Source organism: Sus scrofa, unplaced genomic scaffold (assembly GCF_000003025.6).
Source record: "Sus scrofa isolate TJ Tabasco breed Duroc unplaced genomic scaffold, Sscrofa11.1 Contig1914, whole genome shotgun sequence".
Classification (NCBI taxonomy): domain Eukaryota; kingdom Metazoa; phylum Chordata; class Mammalia; order Artiodactyla; family Suidae; genus Sus; species Sus scrofa.
This window is the reverse complement of record NW_018084979.1, coordinates 2,198,068-2,213,597: the sequence shown is the minus strand read 5'-3', so window position 1 is coordinate 2,213,597 and position 15,530 is coordinate 2,198,068. Positions and strand designations below refer to the sequence as shown.

Below are 15,530 nucleotides of genomic sequence, written 5' to 3'. Positions count from 1 at the left end.
GCCATGTCTGTGGCATGCAAAAGTTCCCAGGCCAGGAATCGAACCCGAGTCACAGCAGAGACCCAAGCCACTATGGTGACAATGCTGGATCCTTAACCGCTGGGCCACCAGGGAACCCCTAAAAAGGCCACGTGTGATGGAGAACAGGATGCCAATAGTTTTAAACATGAAGATGACAGGTTTGTGCAAGACTTGAACCGGTGACAAAGTGCCCAAAACTGTTGTGTCAAATTGATTATATTAAGTTCTGAATAGTTTTAAAACACTAAATAGCTTAGACAGACATTGTATTAGTTATAAACTTAATAGAGGCTAAAATCATCCAAATTAAGGACACAAACGAGTAACTGCTCAGGTTTTGAGATTTCTACGTCTGAATACGTAATTGTTAAGGGAGTCAGTCAACGTGCCGTTAAAGACCATTCATTCATCGATGCACCGTGAGTGCTCCCAGCACGAACACCCCGCCACGGTTCAGGCGGTCAACACGGGCTAGGAGAAGGTCGCTATGATGCCCCCACGTCTGTTTTCTTCAGGGCCACACCTGCGGCATGTGGAGGTTCCCGGGTTAGGGGTCCAAATCAGAGCTGCAGCTGCCGGCCTACACCACAGTAACACAGGATCCAAGCCATGTCTGCGGTCTACACCACAGCCTCACGGCCACGTCAGATCCTTAACCCACTGAGCAAGGCCAGGGATCGAACCTAGGTCCTCATGATACGAGTCGGGTTCACTACGGATGAGCCACGACGGGAACTCCCAACGTTGGGTTCTTAAACCCACTGAGCCGCACCAGGAACTCCTGTCTCTGTCTTCAGTCAGCAGGGCTAACACGTGCGCGGGCTCTGCTGAAAGGGCGGCAGCGCCGAGGAGAGCCCAGCTCGCACGGTCTAGGCGGGGAGGACGGGGAGTGGGGCAGGGCTCCTTACTTGGAATTGGTCTTCGGCTGCCGTGCCGGCCACATTAAGGACATTCAGAGAACGGGCACGCGTCATGCTGCAACCCGACAGTGGACATACATGCAAGGACAAACAGTCAGCACATCAGTCAACCGGGACTAGGAAGCCGAGCAAAGCCACCACCGGGGCCTAGAACCATCCCTGACGGACAGCAGGCCTCCATCTACTCGGGCCAGGATGTCCATCTAAGTTTCGCACGGACACCCAGAACTAACTGTATTTAGCACCCACTAGAAAGCAGCAGCTTCTCTGCGTCTTCCTTGGCAAAATACGTCTTCAAGTACCATGCATACACCCCCAGGGTCATTACATGTTCCCTCCTGAAGACCCAGCTCCTGCAGGAGTCCAGGCACTGCCAGCACCACCCACTGCCTTGCGCGGGCGAGCCGAGGTGCCTCCCACGATGAGCTTCGTGTAAACCTCACCCCCAGTAACCACGTCAGGGAGACCCTCCAGGTTCACCATTAAGAGACATACACTCCAGGAGTTCCCGTCACGGCGCAGCGGAAACAAATCCCACTGGGAACCGTGAGGTGGCAGGTTCGATTCCTGGCCTTGCTCAGTGGGTTAGGGATCTGGCATTGCCATGAGCTGTGGTGCAGGTCGCAGACACACTGCTGTGGCTGTGGTGGAGGCCGGTAACTATACCTCTGATTAGACCCCTAGCCTGGGATCCTCCATATGCCATGCGTGCGGCCCTAAAAAGCAAAAAAAAAAAAAAAAAAAACCACACACTCTGTATTTTATATATTTTTCTATATTAAAGCTAGGAAAAAACAAGCCATCTTTCATTAGTAAAATAAATGCTGAGGCTAGTATTTCTCTGTGTAGTTACCAAAATTTAAAATAAATTTTCAGGCTCTAGATTTACAAAGAATATAGTGATTCATACAAATATTTATTTTTTTCTCCCATCTGACACCTTTAAGACAATTAACAAATTACCTATAACTTAAATTATGGACAGTCAGAAAGTTAATCACTGCCACCATGGATGACCTCAGACAGAAAAGCCATTAGCTTTTAAAGCTTAAAAAACCAGTATAAGAATTATTTTTAGGAGTTCCCATCGTGGCGCAGTGGTTAACAAATCCGACTAGGAACCATGAGATTGCGGGTTCGACCCCTGGCCTTGCCCAGTGGGTTAAGGATCCGGTGTTGCCATGAGCTGTGGTGTAGGTCGCAGGCGTGGCTCAGATCCCGAGTTGCTATGGCTGTACACCTCCGATTGGACCCCTAGCCTGGGACCCTCCATATACCGCGGGAAGTGGCCCTAGAAAAGACAGAAAGACCAAAAAAAAAAGAATTATTTTTAAATGTCTAGGATAGGCTCCATAATCCTGAACTTGAAGTACCGTGACATAAACAGTGAGCAGTCTCATTTGCTCTATTAGCTGAGGGCGCGGCTGCAAGGCTCCAGCACAGGTGTGAAGGCTGAACACGAGACCCACACGCAGGCGCACCGCAGCCACACGGGCTCACGGCCACGGCCCACATGTCCACCAGTGCCATGGGCACAGCGCCAGGCACGCAGCAGACACACCCGTCAAGTTCTCCCTGAATAACCTACCCCGGAGTGAGGACCTTAACTTCCTTAGCCCCAAGTAAAGCCCACTTCCGCCACTTCCAGCCAGGACAGAACACGGCAGCGAAGCCCCCACACGTGTTGCCAGGGATCTGAAGAGCTTTTCTCCCCCTGGAACTACCAGAGAACAAAGGACAAGATCAAACCAAATCCCAACGGAATCACACTTATTCGGGCACATTTAATGAGTCTATTGCTTAACTGGTCAGCTACTTCCTCAAAGAGAGGCTCACAACCTCTGTCCTTGTCCTCAAACTTCCTTTTCTTTTCAGGATGAAACGCAAGAACCACTGGGGCCTGTCAGCGCCTCTTGCAAATGGCATCCACACTCCTCGTCTAACTGTGGTGTCCAGAAGACCCCAGGGAGTCGGGAGCTGGCGCTTGGCGGGGGGGGGGGGGGCTCCCTGCTCCTGCAACACCCACCTCGAAGGTTCCCACAGCGCCACCTGGCCCAGCAGCACTGGCGCCCCCTGCGAGCCCGCTGAAAAGGCAGAGTCACCCCCCCATCCTTCCCCCTCCTCCCGCCTCCCCACTAACCAACTATATCAGAAACTCAAGAGTAGGGCCGGGCAGCCTGTTTTATAAACCCGCCAGGAAATGGGAAGGTTACACTGTTTCATGCATTTGATGGGGAAAAATTTCTACATTATTTTGTTTTCCAAAAATTTCAGTTAAAGTATCAACCCAAAAACTATCACATATGAAAACTGCTGGTATGTCCAAGTGTGTGGGTCTGACACCCGGTCAGGCTGGCCAAGTGTTACTGGCGCTGTAAACACACCACAGTGGGGAGGGTTCACTCACGGTCACGTCACAGTCAGGACAGAGGCTGTGAGCTCTGCCACACGGGAGGGAAGGCCCGCGTCGCGGGACTGAGTGCCAGACTGGCCTCTGCGCTCGAAAAGCCTTAAAACACGCAGAGGCTCAAGCAAGCAGGCGCCGCGAGCACCGGCACTTCGCCCCAGACCCGCCCACGGAGCAGAGGCCCAGAGGGCGGGCGGCCCTGGCACATCCTCGGCACGCGGCCCTGAGACGGTTCGTGCCTTCGAAGTTCAGCAGGGCAAACAGTACCATCACTTCCGTTCTGGAAATCAGTCAGTGTTTTAAACAAGAGCGCCTGAACCTTCGCCCCTAAGCAAGCGTTCGCCTGCCTCCCCACAGCTGTGCCACGCTTGTCGCCCTCAGAAGCCCCAAGAGCGGGTCTCCGCGCTTCCACCTGCACGTCTGGGAGCTCCTGAGCCCCCTCGGCAGTGACGGGACTGCGGGCGTTTCTGAGCAGGGCGACGGCCACTTCTAAAAAGCAAAGCGCTCCTCTTCCCTCCAAAGCCATCCGAAGACAGGTCTCTCCGGCAGCAGAGAGCTGCCTGGGCACAGGGCGAAGGCAGCCGGGCCGCAGGTCCCCACAGCAAGGGGACTGAGACGGATGTGGCTCACAAAAAGCAGAGCGAGGGCTGGCAAGGCTCATGCCTTTAAAACCACCCACCAGTTACGCAAAGGACTCAGTCTGAGTCTGGAGACAGGTCCCCATGGAACGCAAACAGAAATAACTTTTTAAACAAAATTATACTAAGACTCAAATCTTCAAAAAGTAGGTACTGCTATAGGCAGGGAGAGTTTCACGGAACAGCTGACAAAACACTGCCTCTGTGAGAAATGCATCCAAGAACACGAAGCCGTTTATACCAGAAGTAACCCAGAAACCAGGGCAATTTGTTAACGTTCACACAGAGAAGCACAAAGAACCCTCCCTCCGACGGACCTTATAAAACAGGGAACCTAATTCCTCCGGCAACTGTGACGTCACTGTTCAAAAGAGCCTAGAAGACTCACGACCGAACCCCCCGAGATACGCGGAACTTAAGGGCTTTTAAATCCTCTGAAAAAACTCGTAAGACTTGAATATGAGAAAAGGAGTGTGTGTGTGTGAGAGACACGGGGTCACTCTGCGGTACAGCAGCAACTGACAGAACATTGTAAACCAAAAAAAACTTCTTTTAACGTCTTGGAATTGTAATCCTCTGTCTCAACCATTTTCATTCCCACAGTAAATACCTGTCTGATGAGATTTAATATGGTCATAGCTAGCATTTGATTTTCAAAGGTTAAAACACATTTATTTATTTACTTACTCATTTTTTAGGGCCACACCCGCAGCACATGGAAGTTCCCAGGCCAGGGGTCGAATCGGAGCTGCAGCTGCCGGCCTCCACCACAGCCGCAGCAACACTAGATCCAACCACGTCTGCAACCTGCCTACACCTCAGCTCACGGCAATGCCGGGTCTTTAACCCACCATGTGGGGCCGGGGATCGAACCCGCATCCTCATAGATACTAGTTGCTGAGCTACAACGGGAACTCCCATAAACGTCTTGTAAAGGCATCAGCCCTTTCAGCCTCCAAACAGGAAATTGCGCAATTATTTCTCAGCCTATCCTGGGAAAACATGAGGCTGAAACCACTCAACCTTTCCATGGCTAACATCTGGGGAGCAGGCTGTCATCCGTGCTGCTCTGGCGGCGGCGGCGGGGCGGGGTGGGGCTGGAGATAGTTACCCGGCGTTCCTCGGCTCACTCTCTCGAGAACTTCCTCCCTTCAGCTTCCTAACCAGCTTCTCACTGCTGCGTCTAAGTGAAGCCCGGAGTTTGCTAATGGAACCACTGCGTTTTAAAGATCCAGTGCCGTCCTGAAAAAAACGTGAACAAATGTGAAGCTGCAGATGGTTCTCCCTCCCCAGCCCACGAGGCGAAGCTGAATCCAACAGGAATTCACAGCACAGCTGCCCTGCTGGTCTGTGACCTGCTGCTACTACGACTCCTGAAGACATCACCAACTTGCCTGTACATCCATTTCCAATTTCATTAAAGATAATCCAGTGACCGTGACAACCTCTGCACATGAAGCAGCTCATTCAAACAAAAGTCATAAATTCCCCGAAGGAAAGTTAATTTATATTACTGTCTTGAAACAAGAGACACACCAAGAGTCTCAAGGAAATTAAGGCAGCGTTTATAAGTATCACCGAAATCAAATTAAATGTTTAATAAACATGGAATCTGGTCTACGGAACCGTACAGGACCCAAAACACTTCGACTGGACATAAGCAACTTCTTTTAACAACTTCATCTGCATGCCAGAGACGCACTGTTTCTTCAGTAAGTTTTCAGAGGACAAGTTTTATTAAATGTTGATTTTAAGTGTAACGGGAACATGAGATAAAATGAATATTCTACGGGAACATTAGATAAAATGAATATTCTACTTGAATAATCAGAAACCCTCAGACCGCTTGTAGGAAGCAAGTAAGAGAGGCCAGCTTTCATTGTAACCGATTCAGACGTCAACAGGAGAGAAACACTTGGCAGTATTTGGATACGAAAATCAAAACCACAGTGTGAAAAAAATGTGTACAGAGCAACTTTTATTCTCAGATGAATTCCCAGCTGCCCCACCCCTTCTAGAAGCTTCGGCAATGCTGCATTCCACAGAGAGGGAGAGAAGGTCTACTCAGCAGACAGACACCAAGACACAGGTCAGTTGGAGTGAGTTTATTAGAAGTTAGAAAGACACAAGTACACAAATCACTGAACACTTAGAGATTAGTAGAGAAAAGCAGAACTGCCCGAATTTCACACAAAGACTACACAGCAAACTACTTGCGCGTATGATCCGAGAGGGAGCACCCGGGGCCCGGGGCGGCCTGGCCAGGCCTCTGAGGGCGCGGGAGAGCACATGCCCTATGCTGACAGCCTCGCCAGTGTCACAGTCACCATCATGCCACTGCAGTAACACCTGGGGACACGCGGAACTACCTCTTACCAAAGTGAACAGCTAAGCGCTCTTAATTTTTAAACTCATGTATTACACGGTAAATGGTTTTATTAATACAGTGTATATTCCTAAGTACATATCTGGCAAAGCTACATGTATACAGAGATAAGGGACCCCCCAAAAAGGACAGCAGCACCAAGAGGAATGGCCAGTCACAGAGAGGTGCAGCTCTGACAAGAATCCTAGGGTTGCTAAACACAGCAGTCAGCGCTGGAGAGAGAAGGAAAGCTGGAGGAGGTGCCGCCCGTCATGCAGGAGACAGAGTGAGCGCCACACTGGACGGCTAGGCCTGTCAGACAGAAACGGAGAGAGAGCCGGGTGAAACTTGGCAGAAGGAGCCGCTCTGCGCGCAGCCCAGCTTGGCTTACAGTATTTCTAGGTCACAAACCGTAGCAGCATTTTCAATCGCTTCAGTATAGGGAATTACCTTCCGCCTGCTCTGCCAGCCCAGCAAAAGCCAGGAACTGGACTTCACGCTATCTCGTACATAATCTAGACCAGTTAAGCATCGTCAAAATAAAATTCCATGTTTTCAGAGCACGGACTAGCACTGGGCTAGAAATCTTCTTGATACTTACAAAAGAATGTTTTCAAGTAGCTGTACGGAAGGAGGTTCCACAACAAAAGACACGGACAGTGACCAAGGAACGGCTCCGCCCCGCACAGCAAGAGGGCGTCCGTGGAAGCTTAACCCCGGCCAGAAACCTCCTGTACCCCCAGCTACGAAGTTCTCCCTGAAATCAACAGGACTACCTCTGAAAAACACTAACATTTTAGACAGTCTCGAAATTTTAGAAAACGCTGACTTTAAGAGTTCACAGCAGAGTTTGAACATGCAGTTGATAACCCACAGGAGAATTAACTACGGAGAAGGGCCTTGGGGAAGCAACGCATCCTGGGTCCTGCAGACTGGAAGCCCCCACGGCGGGACCTGCGCCCCCGCCCGCGCTGACTCACCATGCGACGCTGAGCAAGTCATTTAACCAGCCCGAGCTTCATCTTTCTCATCTTTAAAATGGAAAAATAAAACTTGTTACCAACTCCCCACAAATGCTGGGAGGACAAGAAAACAAATTCTTGCTGCTCTTCAGAAAAAGAGTGTTAAAATGTTAACATCATTCTATCGACAGCACAACGCTTCTGTTCATTTCCACACTCGGGGCTCCGCTGCGGCGGTGTTACAGACACACAGCAGTCCCGCACAGACACTCGGCCGGATGCGGGCAGTGACGTCTGACACGCCCGCCCCGCCCGCGCCCCCCCCCCCAGCCCCTGGACAAGCTGCCGGCTGGGTCTGCGTGCGGAGCGGCCCGCCCGCCCTGCTCTGCTCTGGCCGCCTGGGAACCACCGGGAAGGGCGGCACAGACCCACCCGAACCAGGGGATTCCTCCCCGATGGGGACTTGCGGGTGGGAAGGTTTCCCTGAATTCCGACACGTCCCCACAGGCTGCGTCTTCACAGAGCCCGCAGAGAACACCTGCATCCAAACAGCGGGTTTCTCAACACGGACTCACAGTGTGACGTACTGGTTAAGAATTGTACAGCCGTAGTTATTATCCAGGGATTTTGCGTGAGCTGGTGTTGGTAAGTTCTTTTTCTTTGGCATATCCCAGTCGTCTTCCTAACATCATTTTTTAAAAATAAAAATTTAACTACTCCTAATTAACAGTATGTCCCAGCCCCAGTAATCCTGGGAAAGAGTTTGGTTATTTAAAGCTTTTAGAAATATTCACGGGGGGAGCCATGTAAAAAAGGATGGGGACACAGGGGTGGGAAGGACCCCAGGAGAGCAGTGGGGCCAGGAAACGGAAGGGCCGGGGCTGAAGGCTGCCTCCGGGACCTCAGGTTCCACTCTGAATGCAAGACCTGTGATGTTTCCTGGCGGCCCAGTGGGACCGGGGCAAACACTACTCCTTAATAACCTGCGGCCCCTGGGCTCCTGTAGGTCCCAGTGGGGACCTGGGTCCCAGGGACTGGCTCACGTGGGCCTCACAGTTAACACGAAGCCGCGAGGACAGTGGGTAAGTGGAATCTACGTTTATCGATAAAGGATTACTCTGCACAGGGCATCTGCATTTTTAGAGGCAGGATTATTAAAGACTTATCTTGATAGAAACTTTCATATCTGAATGGTTTATACGAAAAAAAAGTTTGATGAAGCTACATTTTCAAGTACTTTAATCACAATCTTTATGGTACATAAAAAAAAAACCAGAATTGTTCTTCCCTAAACAATTTATCTACCATGTCAAGAATCTGAACCAAAAATTTCACATGAATTATTAGAATATGTCCAGTATCCTTTTCGGTTTTTTTCCTTTTTTGGCAGCCCCGGGGCACATGGAGTGTGCTTCCCCGGGGCCAGGGATCAGACTCGAGATGCAGTTGCGAACTAAGCCACAGCTGCGCCAACGCCGGATCCCTAACCCACTGTGCTGGGCCAGGGATCGAACCTGCGTCTCCATGCTCCTAAGATGCCACCATTCCTGTTGCGCTGCAGCAGGAACGCCTTCTTCTATTTTAAGAGCCTACAACTCAGCTCTGTGCTGACCCAGACCGCACAGTCTGCAGGGAGCAACAGCTGTGACCCGGTCAGTCTCGCCTCTGACCACACTGCCCTCTGCCATCAAGGCCATTCTGGATGCAGAGAAGGCCCCCTGCCTGGTGTAAATGGGGGGGCAAGCCCAGCCCCACTCCTGCCATCTTCCCGACGAGCAGCTCAGCCCTTTCCCTTTGGCAGGAGTTTCTAACGTCTCAAGGGCACTGAAATCCTTTTTTAAAAAATTAAAATCTAATATAGGACCCTAATATAAAACAAAATCAAAATGGCTTTTTCTCACCAATGTGTTTAAGTCTTACGATTTTAACGTAAACCGCTGAGAACAAGGAAGCTGCCTCACAAAACCTGAGGCCAGAGCGTGAAGTCACAGGCAGGTCTGGCCTCCACACCCACCTCAACCCGCGATTCCCTTCTACCTCTTCTCTAACCTTCTCTAACCTCTTCTTCTACCTTTGCGCCAACACGGGGAAACCCTGGTGCCCCCCGGGGAGTGCCTGCAAAGGGCAACACATGGAGTGTGCTTCCCCAGGGCCAGGGATCACCTGTCACCCTGTCACCCCAGGGAAACTGCACGCACGAGGAGACGACATTAGAGAACCCATCCTCACGCCTGGGCAGAGACCAACGTGGGGCCTGCGGTGCGTTAGCATCTAGACCAAGGTGAGGCTTGACACGGGCTCCTGCGGCTGCATACAGTTATACCTCCATAAAGCTGATTGTAAGCAACACCTCGGTGTGCCCACTGCCTCCTCTGCCTCCTCTTAAAACATACAAGTGAGGGTGGAAAACAAGCTTCGAGGCCATGTTGGGAGAGAGCCACCTTCTCAGGACCTCAGGTTCAAAAGGAGACTGGAGGAGTTCCCGTCGTGGCGCAGTGGTTAACGAATCCGACTAGGAACCATGAGGTCGCAGGTTCGGTCCCTGCCCTTGCTCAGTGGGTTAACGATCCGGTGTTGCCGTGAGCTGTGGTGTAGGTTGCAGACACGGCTCGGATCCCGCGTTGCTGTGTCTCTGGCGTAGGCCGGTGGCTACAGCTCCAATTCCACCCCTAGCCTGGGAACCTCCATATGCCGCGGAAGCGGCCCAAGAGATAGCAACAACAACAACAAAAGACAAAAAAGACAAAAAAAAAAAAAAAAGGAGACTGGTCGCGAGCCCAGGCCTCCCGGGGAGGGTAGGGCGCTGGGTCTGAGCAGTGGCCTCAAGGTGCCCAGCAGCGAGGGTGCCAGCTCCCGCTGTCCCTGCCAGTCAAGCCGGGTACGTCCCAATTCACGCATGTGAGGCCCCATTTGAAAAAGGGTTCCTTCCGCTGCTCAACGTGAACTTGGGAACCACTGCGCTGGATGACGTGAGCCCTGGATTCTTCCGTCAAGTGAACCCGCCACCGCGTGAACTGCCCTGGGACGGATTTTGCAAAGATGCAGAGGCTCAAGTCAAAAGGCATCCAGCACCCAGCGCGGGAGCCTCCCGAGGGACAGCAGGCCACAGTGAGAGTGGACACGTGAAATGAAAAGGGGAGTGAGCAGGAGGGGCTGCACCAGACTCCCGCCCGCAGACCCAACAGGAAGCTGTCCCCGAGCCCCTCCACAGTAGTAAGAAAGCAGCTGCCCCTCCTCCCCAAGTCTTAAGTCTCGGAAGACAGTAGAACTCAACAATTTAATCACCCTATGATTTCATAGAAAGATTGACCTAGAAATACTGTCTCAAGAGAAAGCTCCTCCAGAACTGCCTTCTAAAGCCTTAAAACCTGCTCCCTGGCTTCTAAAGACTAGAGAAGGGATTGGCCCTCGACACAAAGCATGCGGACAACGGCAACCGCCGTGGGGACAGTACAGTACACAGTGCGGGCTGGACACGGACCGGAGGGGCTGTGCCGTGGGCGCTGGCCTTGTTGGAGGACTGCCCACCAGGTGAATGGTCAGAGCGGATGCTGATTGGTTGTCCTGGCCCAGGAGAGACCAAGGCAAGGGAGCTGTCAGATGAACACAGTCAAAAAAGGTGTGCTCCTGACACTGCGGTCAGTAACCTTCTGCAGAAAAGGTCAACTGACAGGGCCTACCCTTACCCGAAGGCTGCTGCCACAGAAAATCCCAGATTAAAGACTTTCAAAAAGACAGATTATAAAAGAGCCCAAAACTATTTGGCAAAACACCTACACAATTACACCGAGTCAAACTGCAGTGCGTGACTTCGAAACCATCAGTAGTGCACGGGAGTGCGCAAAAGCTGATTCTGCATTCCACCCTCCCCCGCAAGAGTGGAACGCTTCAAAGACATCAGCTCAATGGGCCAAAAGTCACCGTGTTACAAAAACTGACACTAGGGAGGAAAGGACCAGAAGGCCACGCAGTGGTCAGCAACCACTGGAGAAGCAGCAGCCATGAGGACTTCCGCAGAGGCAGAGGCAGAGCCTGGCCACGGGGGGGGGGAACGTGTTTCCAACGCAGGCACGTGCTCGAGACCCAAAGGCCTCTGGCAGGTAACTAAAGAGCACGAACTGCCCCGGCCTCCGCACTGAGCTGGGACCCCAAGGGCAGCTGCCCTGACAGTCTCGCTCCTGAGCACCTGACCTGCTCCTTTCTACGGACAGGTTCTGTCTGAAGCACCATTTTTCCCTTTAAAGTATTTAAATTAATTCCAACAAAATCTACAGCAGCCTGGTCAGTGGAATTAGAAGCACTGAAGTTAGCCATGACAACGGGTAAGTTAAAAAAGCGAGTTAGTCACCTGCCACACTAATCCTAACAGTCAAATAAAACCAGATCATAGATTATGCTCTAAATAACCAGGACACTCAATCAGCATTTCAGTGTTCGAAGTGAAGCCAAACAGCTTTCAGGGACTCCTAAAAAGAAGGAAACGACCACTCCAAACAGGGAGCAGCCGTGGTATTAGCAGAAGAGAGGGACGGACGGAAAGCTGAGCTCGTACTTCACTGGAGAAGAGCGGGCTGCCAGGCAGCGAGGCGGAGGCGCTGGCGGGCAGGCCTGGAGGGGCCGCGCCCGGGCCGGCCGTGTACTGTACTTACCCCGATCCACTCTACGCTCATACTCACTTCCTCCCCTCCGTCTGGGCCGCTCTCGTACTTGACCACGTCCGCGCTGAGGCTCTCGCGGCTTCTCCGCTTCTCCGTGTTCTCGGGGTCGTTCAGCACCTCAGCTACTCTCTGTTTGTGCACGTTGTCAAGGCCCTGGGAGCCGTGGGGAAGAAGGTTTGCGCCGTTAGCACGCAAGGCTCAAGAGGGATTGCCACGGCCCCTGAAGCTCTACTAGGAGAACACCGTTCTTGAACGTGGGGGGGGGGAGAATCAGAGCCGTGATTCTCAGGAGCGACCCTCGAGTCGCGTGCATGTCGCCGTAGGAAATTTCACCTCGACTGTTTAAAATGATGAACAACACTGAGCCCCTCAACGGCTCGCGCACTGAGGTACTTAGAAGGTAGTGTACCGAGTATACAACCTTCAAACGCCTTCACCCCCAAAAAAAGGACTGACGGGCAGACAGAGGGGAGGCCGTGACTGAGCAGCCGGCGGGCAGAGGGGCCTGAGGTCCTCTCGACTTTCCTCTCTCTTGCGGAAGCTTCACGATGAGAGGCTGGGGAAAGGCCCAGCTTTGAACACTTGGACACTAAGTGCCGGGGGCTTTGTGCTTCCAAAATAAGTGTGTGGTTGAAACACACGGATCATTTTGTTCTCAGAGTAACATTTGAGAAATGAACCACTAATTTACAAAAGGCACTTGAAGAGCAAACGTTCATGCTTCCTGGGAGCGACCAGCAGCACGCCTGCTTCTCAATGACCAGCTCGCGTGCGGCCGAGTTGGCACTGGAGCCGCTGACGCCCAGCAGCAAAGGTCCTCCACACGCCTTTCGGGGCCATCCGATGACCAAGGTGCAGCACGTCCTCCGTTCTAAACAGAACGCCAACCCAAACAGCTTGTGCAGAAACGGTACCTTCACGGACCCCCCCCCCCAGTTTCGTCAGAAGGCAAATCCCCAAACGACGGTCACAGTGAAGCAGACCAGTCCTGGCCAGGCAGGAGGAGCAGGTCTCGGAAGAGCACCGGCAACCCCTTTCCCCAAACTTCAGCAACTCCTGGCTCTCTAGACGGCCGGCTGTGCCAACACTGCGCAGCAAAGCCTGATGACACTGGAACCCCAGGCCGAGCGCAGCTGGGCGCCCTCCCTTGGAGCAGCAGCCCCGCCGTCAGGAGACCCAGAGGGACCGCGGGACTCAGCCAAGGGGCTCCCGGGGGCACGAGCTGGGGCGGCACCAGGGACACCACCTCTGCCAGGTCTCAAACCTGCACGGCATTTCTTTTTTATTTTATTTATTTATTTGCCTTTTGTCTTTTTAGGGCCGCACCCAAGGCATGTGGAGGTTCCAAGGCTAGGGGTCCAATCGGAGCTGAAGGCACCGGTCTGTACCACAGCTACAGCAATGCGGGATCTGAGCCGCATCTGGGACCTACACCACAGCTCACAGCAACACCGGATCCTTAACCCACTGAGCAAGGCCAGGGATCAAACGTGAAACCTCATGGATCCTAGTCGGATTCGTTAACCACTGCGCCTCAACGGGAACTCCTGCACTGCATCTCTTGGAAGAAAAAAATTCGAAGGGGTATACAGGTCACTTTACTCACAGCCAGAAGATGGGCATCTGGGAACAACCCACACCTGCCCCTCAGTCCTCAAAATACAAAGCAAAACCTGCCCTCTTTGAACACATACACGTATAACGTAACACACCAGCTCCTTATTCTGGAAACTGGTAATTAAAGGGCAAGAATTAAGTGTTTCTCCTGCATGTTCTTTACACACTGTGTCTCAGCATAATTAAAACATCTCAGTTGACGAAGGAAAGTGCTTTTTATTTCTTTTTATTCTTTTTATTCCCAAACACTCTTCCACTGTACAGCTACGTCCATTCAACCACCGAGATGTGTGGGTTGCTTCCTGGAGCCAGACGACTGAGACTCGTGTGCCATGACCGTAGACGCACAAGCACAGCCAATGGTCATCGCTAGCAGCGGCCACACTTGTGACCTCACCCGCCTGCCTAAGCTTATTTGCACCCCAAAATCAACGTGGGCAGCGCTTTCATGCCATTCAGACACACAGAAAAAAGTTCCGATCACCCAATGTACTGGTCCCCAGCGAAGCCAGAACGCACCGACGCTCTGCTTTCTTGCTTCGTCCCCCACCCCGTCTACAAACTCGGCACCACCTTTCCCGCACTGTTAGCACTGGTCCCACCATTAAAATGCCCCCAAGAGCAGTGTGGAGGTGTCATCAAGTATCCCTAAGCACGAGAAGGCTGGGACATGCCTCATGGAGAAAAATAAGCGTCCTTCCGGCATGAGTTACGGTGCCGATATTAGCAAATCAACAACACAAACTAGTTTAACTAAGGTGTCTTTAGACAGAAACACACGTAAATCAAGTTCTGCACTGATCAGTTGACGTACCTGTGACCAGAGGATTGCTGGACCCCCTCTGGATCCCCTCCCCAGGAACAATGGTTCTTTACTGGCTAGTTCAGTGTTCAGAGCAACTTTCTAGAATGCAACCACCGCGAAGAATGAGAATCACAGAGTTCCCGTCATGGGATCCGGCGTTGCCCTGAACTGTGGTATAGGTCGCAGACGTGGCTCGGATCTGGCGTTGCTGTGGCTGTGGTGTAGACTGGTGGCTACAGCTCCAGTTAGACCCCTAGCCTGGGAACCTCCATATGCCATGGGTGTGGCCCAAAAAAGACAAAAAAACAAAAGAGAGAGGGAAGAAATCACAACCGTATTTGTTCTAAGAACCTGTGCTTCATTCTTTTGGGTGTGTACCTGGGAGTGGACTTGGCAGGGTCACCCAGGAAGCCTGTGCCCAATCTTCGGATACACCTCCAGCCCGTTTTCCACTGCAGCTGGACCACGCTACACCCTCACCAGCACTGCACGGGCCCTGATTCTCTGCTGCTGCCTCAACCCTGCTACCTCTGTCTGGTTCCTGTTTAAAGAGCCGTTCCGGGGGGTGTGCAGGGCTCACTCACTGGTTCTCACCTGCAGCCCTGATGATGAATGAGGGAGGCTGAGCGTCTTCCACGTGCTTGTTGGCAGTAACGCAGCGTCCTTGAGAACTGCTTCTTCAGGGCCTGTGCTCACTGTTTAATTAGGTGGTCCTTGAGTCTTCACACACTCTCGAGACTAGACCTCATCAGAGGTGTGACGTGCAGGTATTTCCGCCCGCTCTCCGGCTATCTTTTATTCCTGACAGTGCCCTTGAGTGTAGCAATGTTTCTAATCTTGATGAATCCAACTGACCTTTTGCTTTTGCTGCTTGAGTTTGATGTCATATTTACCTTTACTTTAAACAATATTATTTACACAAACTAAAATACTAAACATTTTCTATTTCTAAATTAAGGTTTCAATGACTCTCATAAAAGAGAATCATTAAACTCAAAACAGGAGGTTAAGTCAAAGTTTTTACTGACCTGTTTACGTGACCTCATGGCCGCTTCTTCTAACGTTTCTGCAGCTTCAAATTTGCCTTGACGTCTGTAAAGTGCCCCAAGGTTTTTTAACGTAGTTGTAACAGTTGGA

At 51.8% G+C, this 15,530-nt stretch overlaps 1 protein-coding gene across 14 annotated transcripts in view; it reads right to left on the bottom strand.

Annotated features, from left to right (window-relative positions):
• Positions 1–15,530, bottom strand: part of KLC1 (kinesin light chain 1) — a 67,295-nt gene that overhangs the window by 7,003 nt on the left and 44,762 nt on the right. For 2 of the 14 annotated variants that reach the window (XR_002341079.1, XM_021081533.1), the window contains exons 12-15: positions 15,422–15,530; positions 11,963–12,124; positions 5,098–5,228; positions 930–996 (exon numbers count right to left, since the gene is read on the bottom strand). Coding sequence is in view for 9 of the 14 variants with exons in the window: in XM_021081533.1 (XP_020937192.1) it covers positions 930–996; positions 5,098–5,228; positions 11,963–12,124; positions 15,422–15,530 (469 nt within the window). In the remaining 5 variants the exon portion in view is untranslated. Of the gene's footprint in view, positions 1–929; positions 997–5,097; positions 5,229–6,076; positions 6,664–7,331; positions 7,383–11,962; positions 12,125–15,421 lie in introns of those variants that run through there. The other 12 variants (XR_002341080.1, XM_021081534.1, XM_021081537.1 and 9 more) reach the window with 10 other exon arrangements.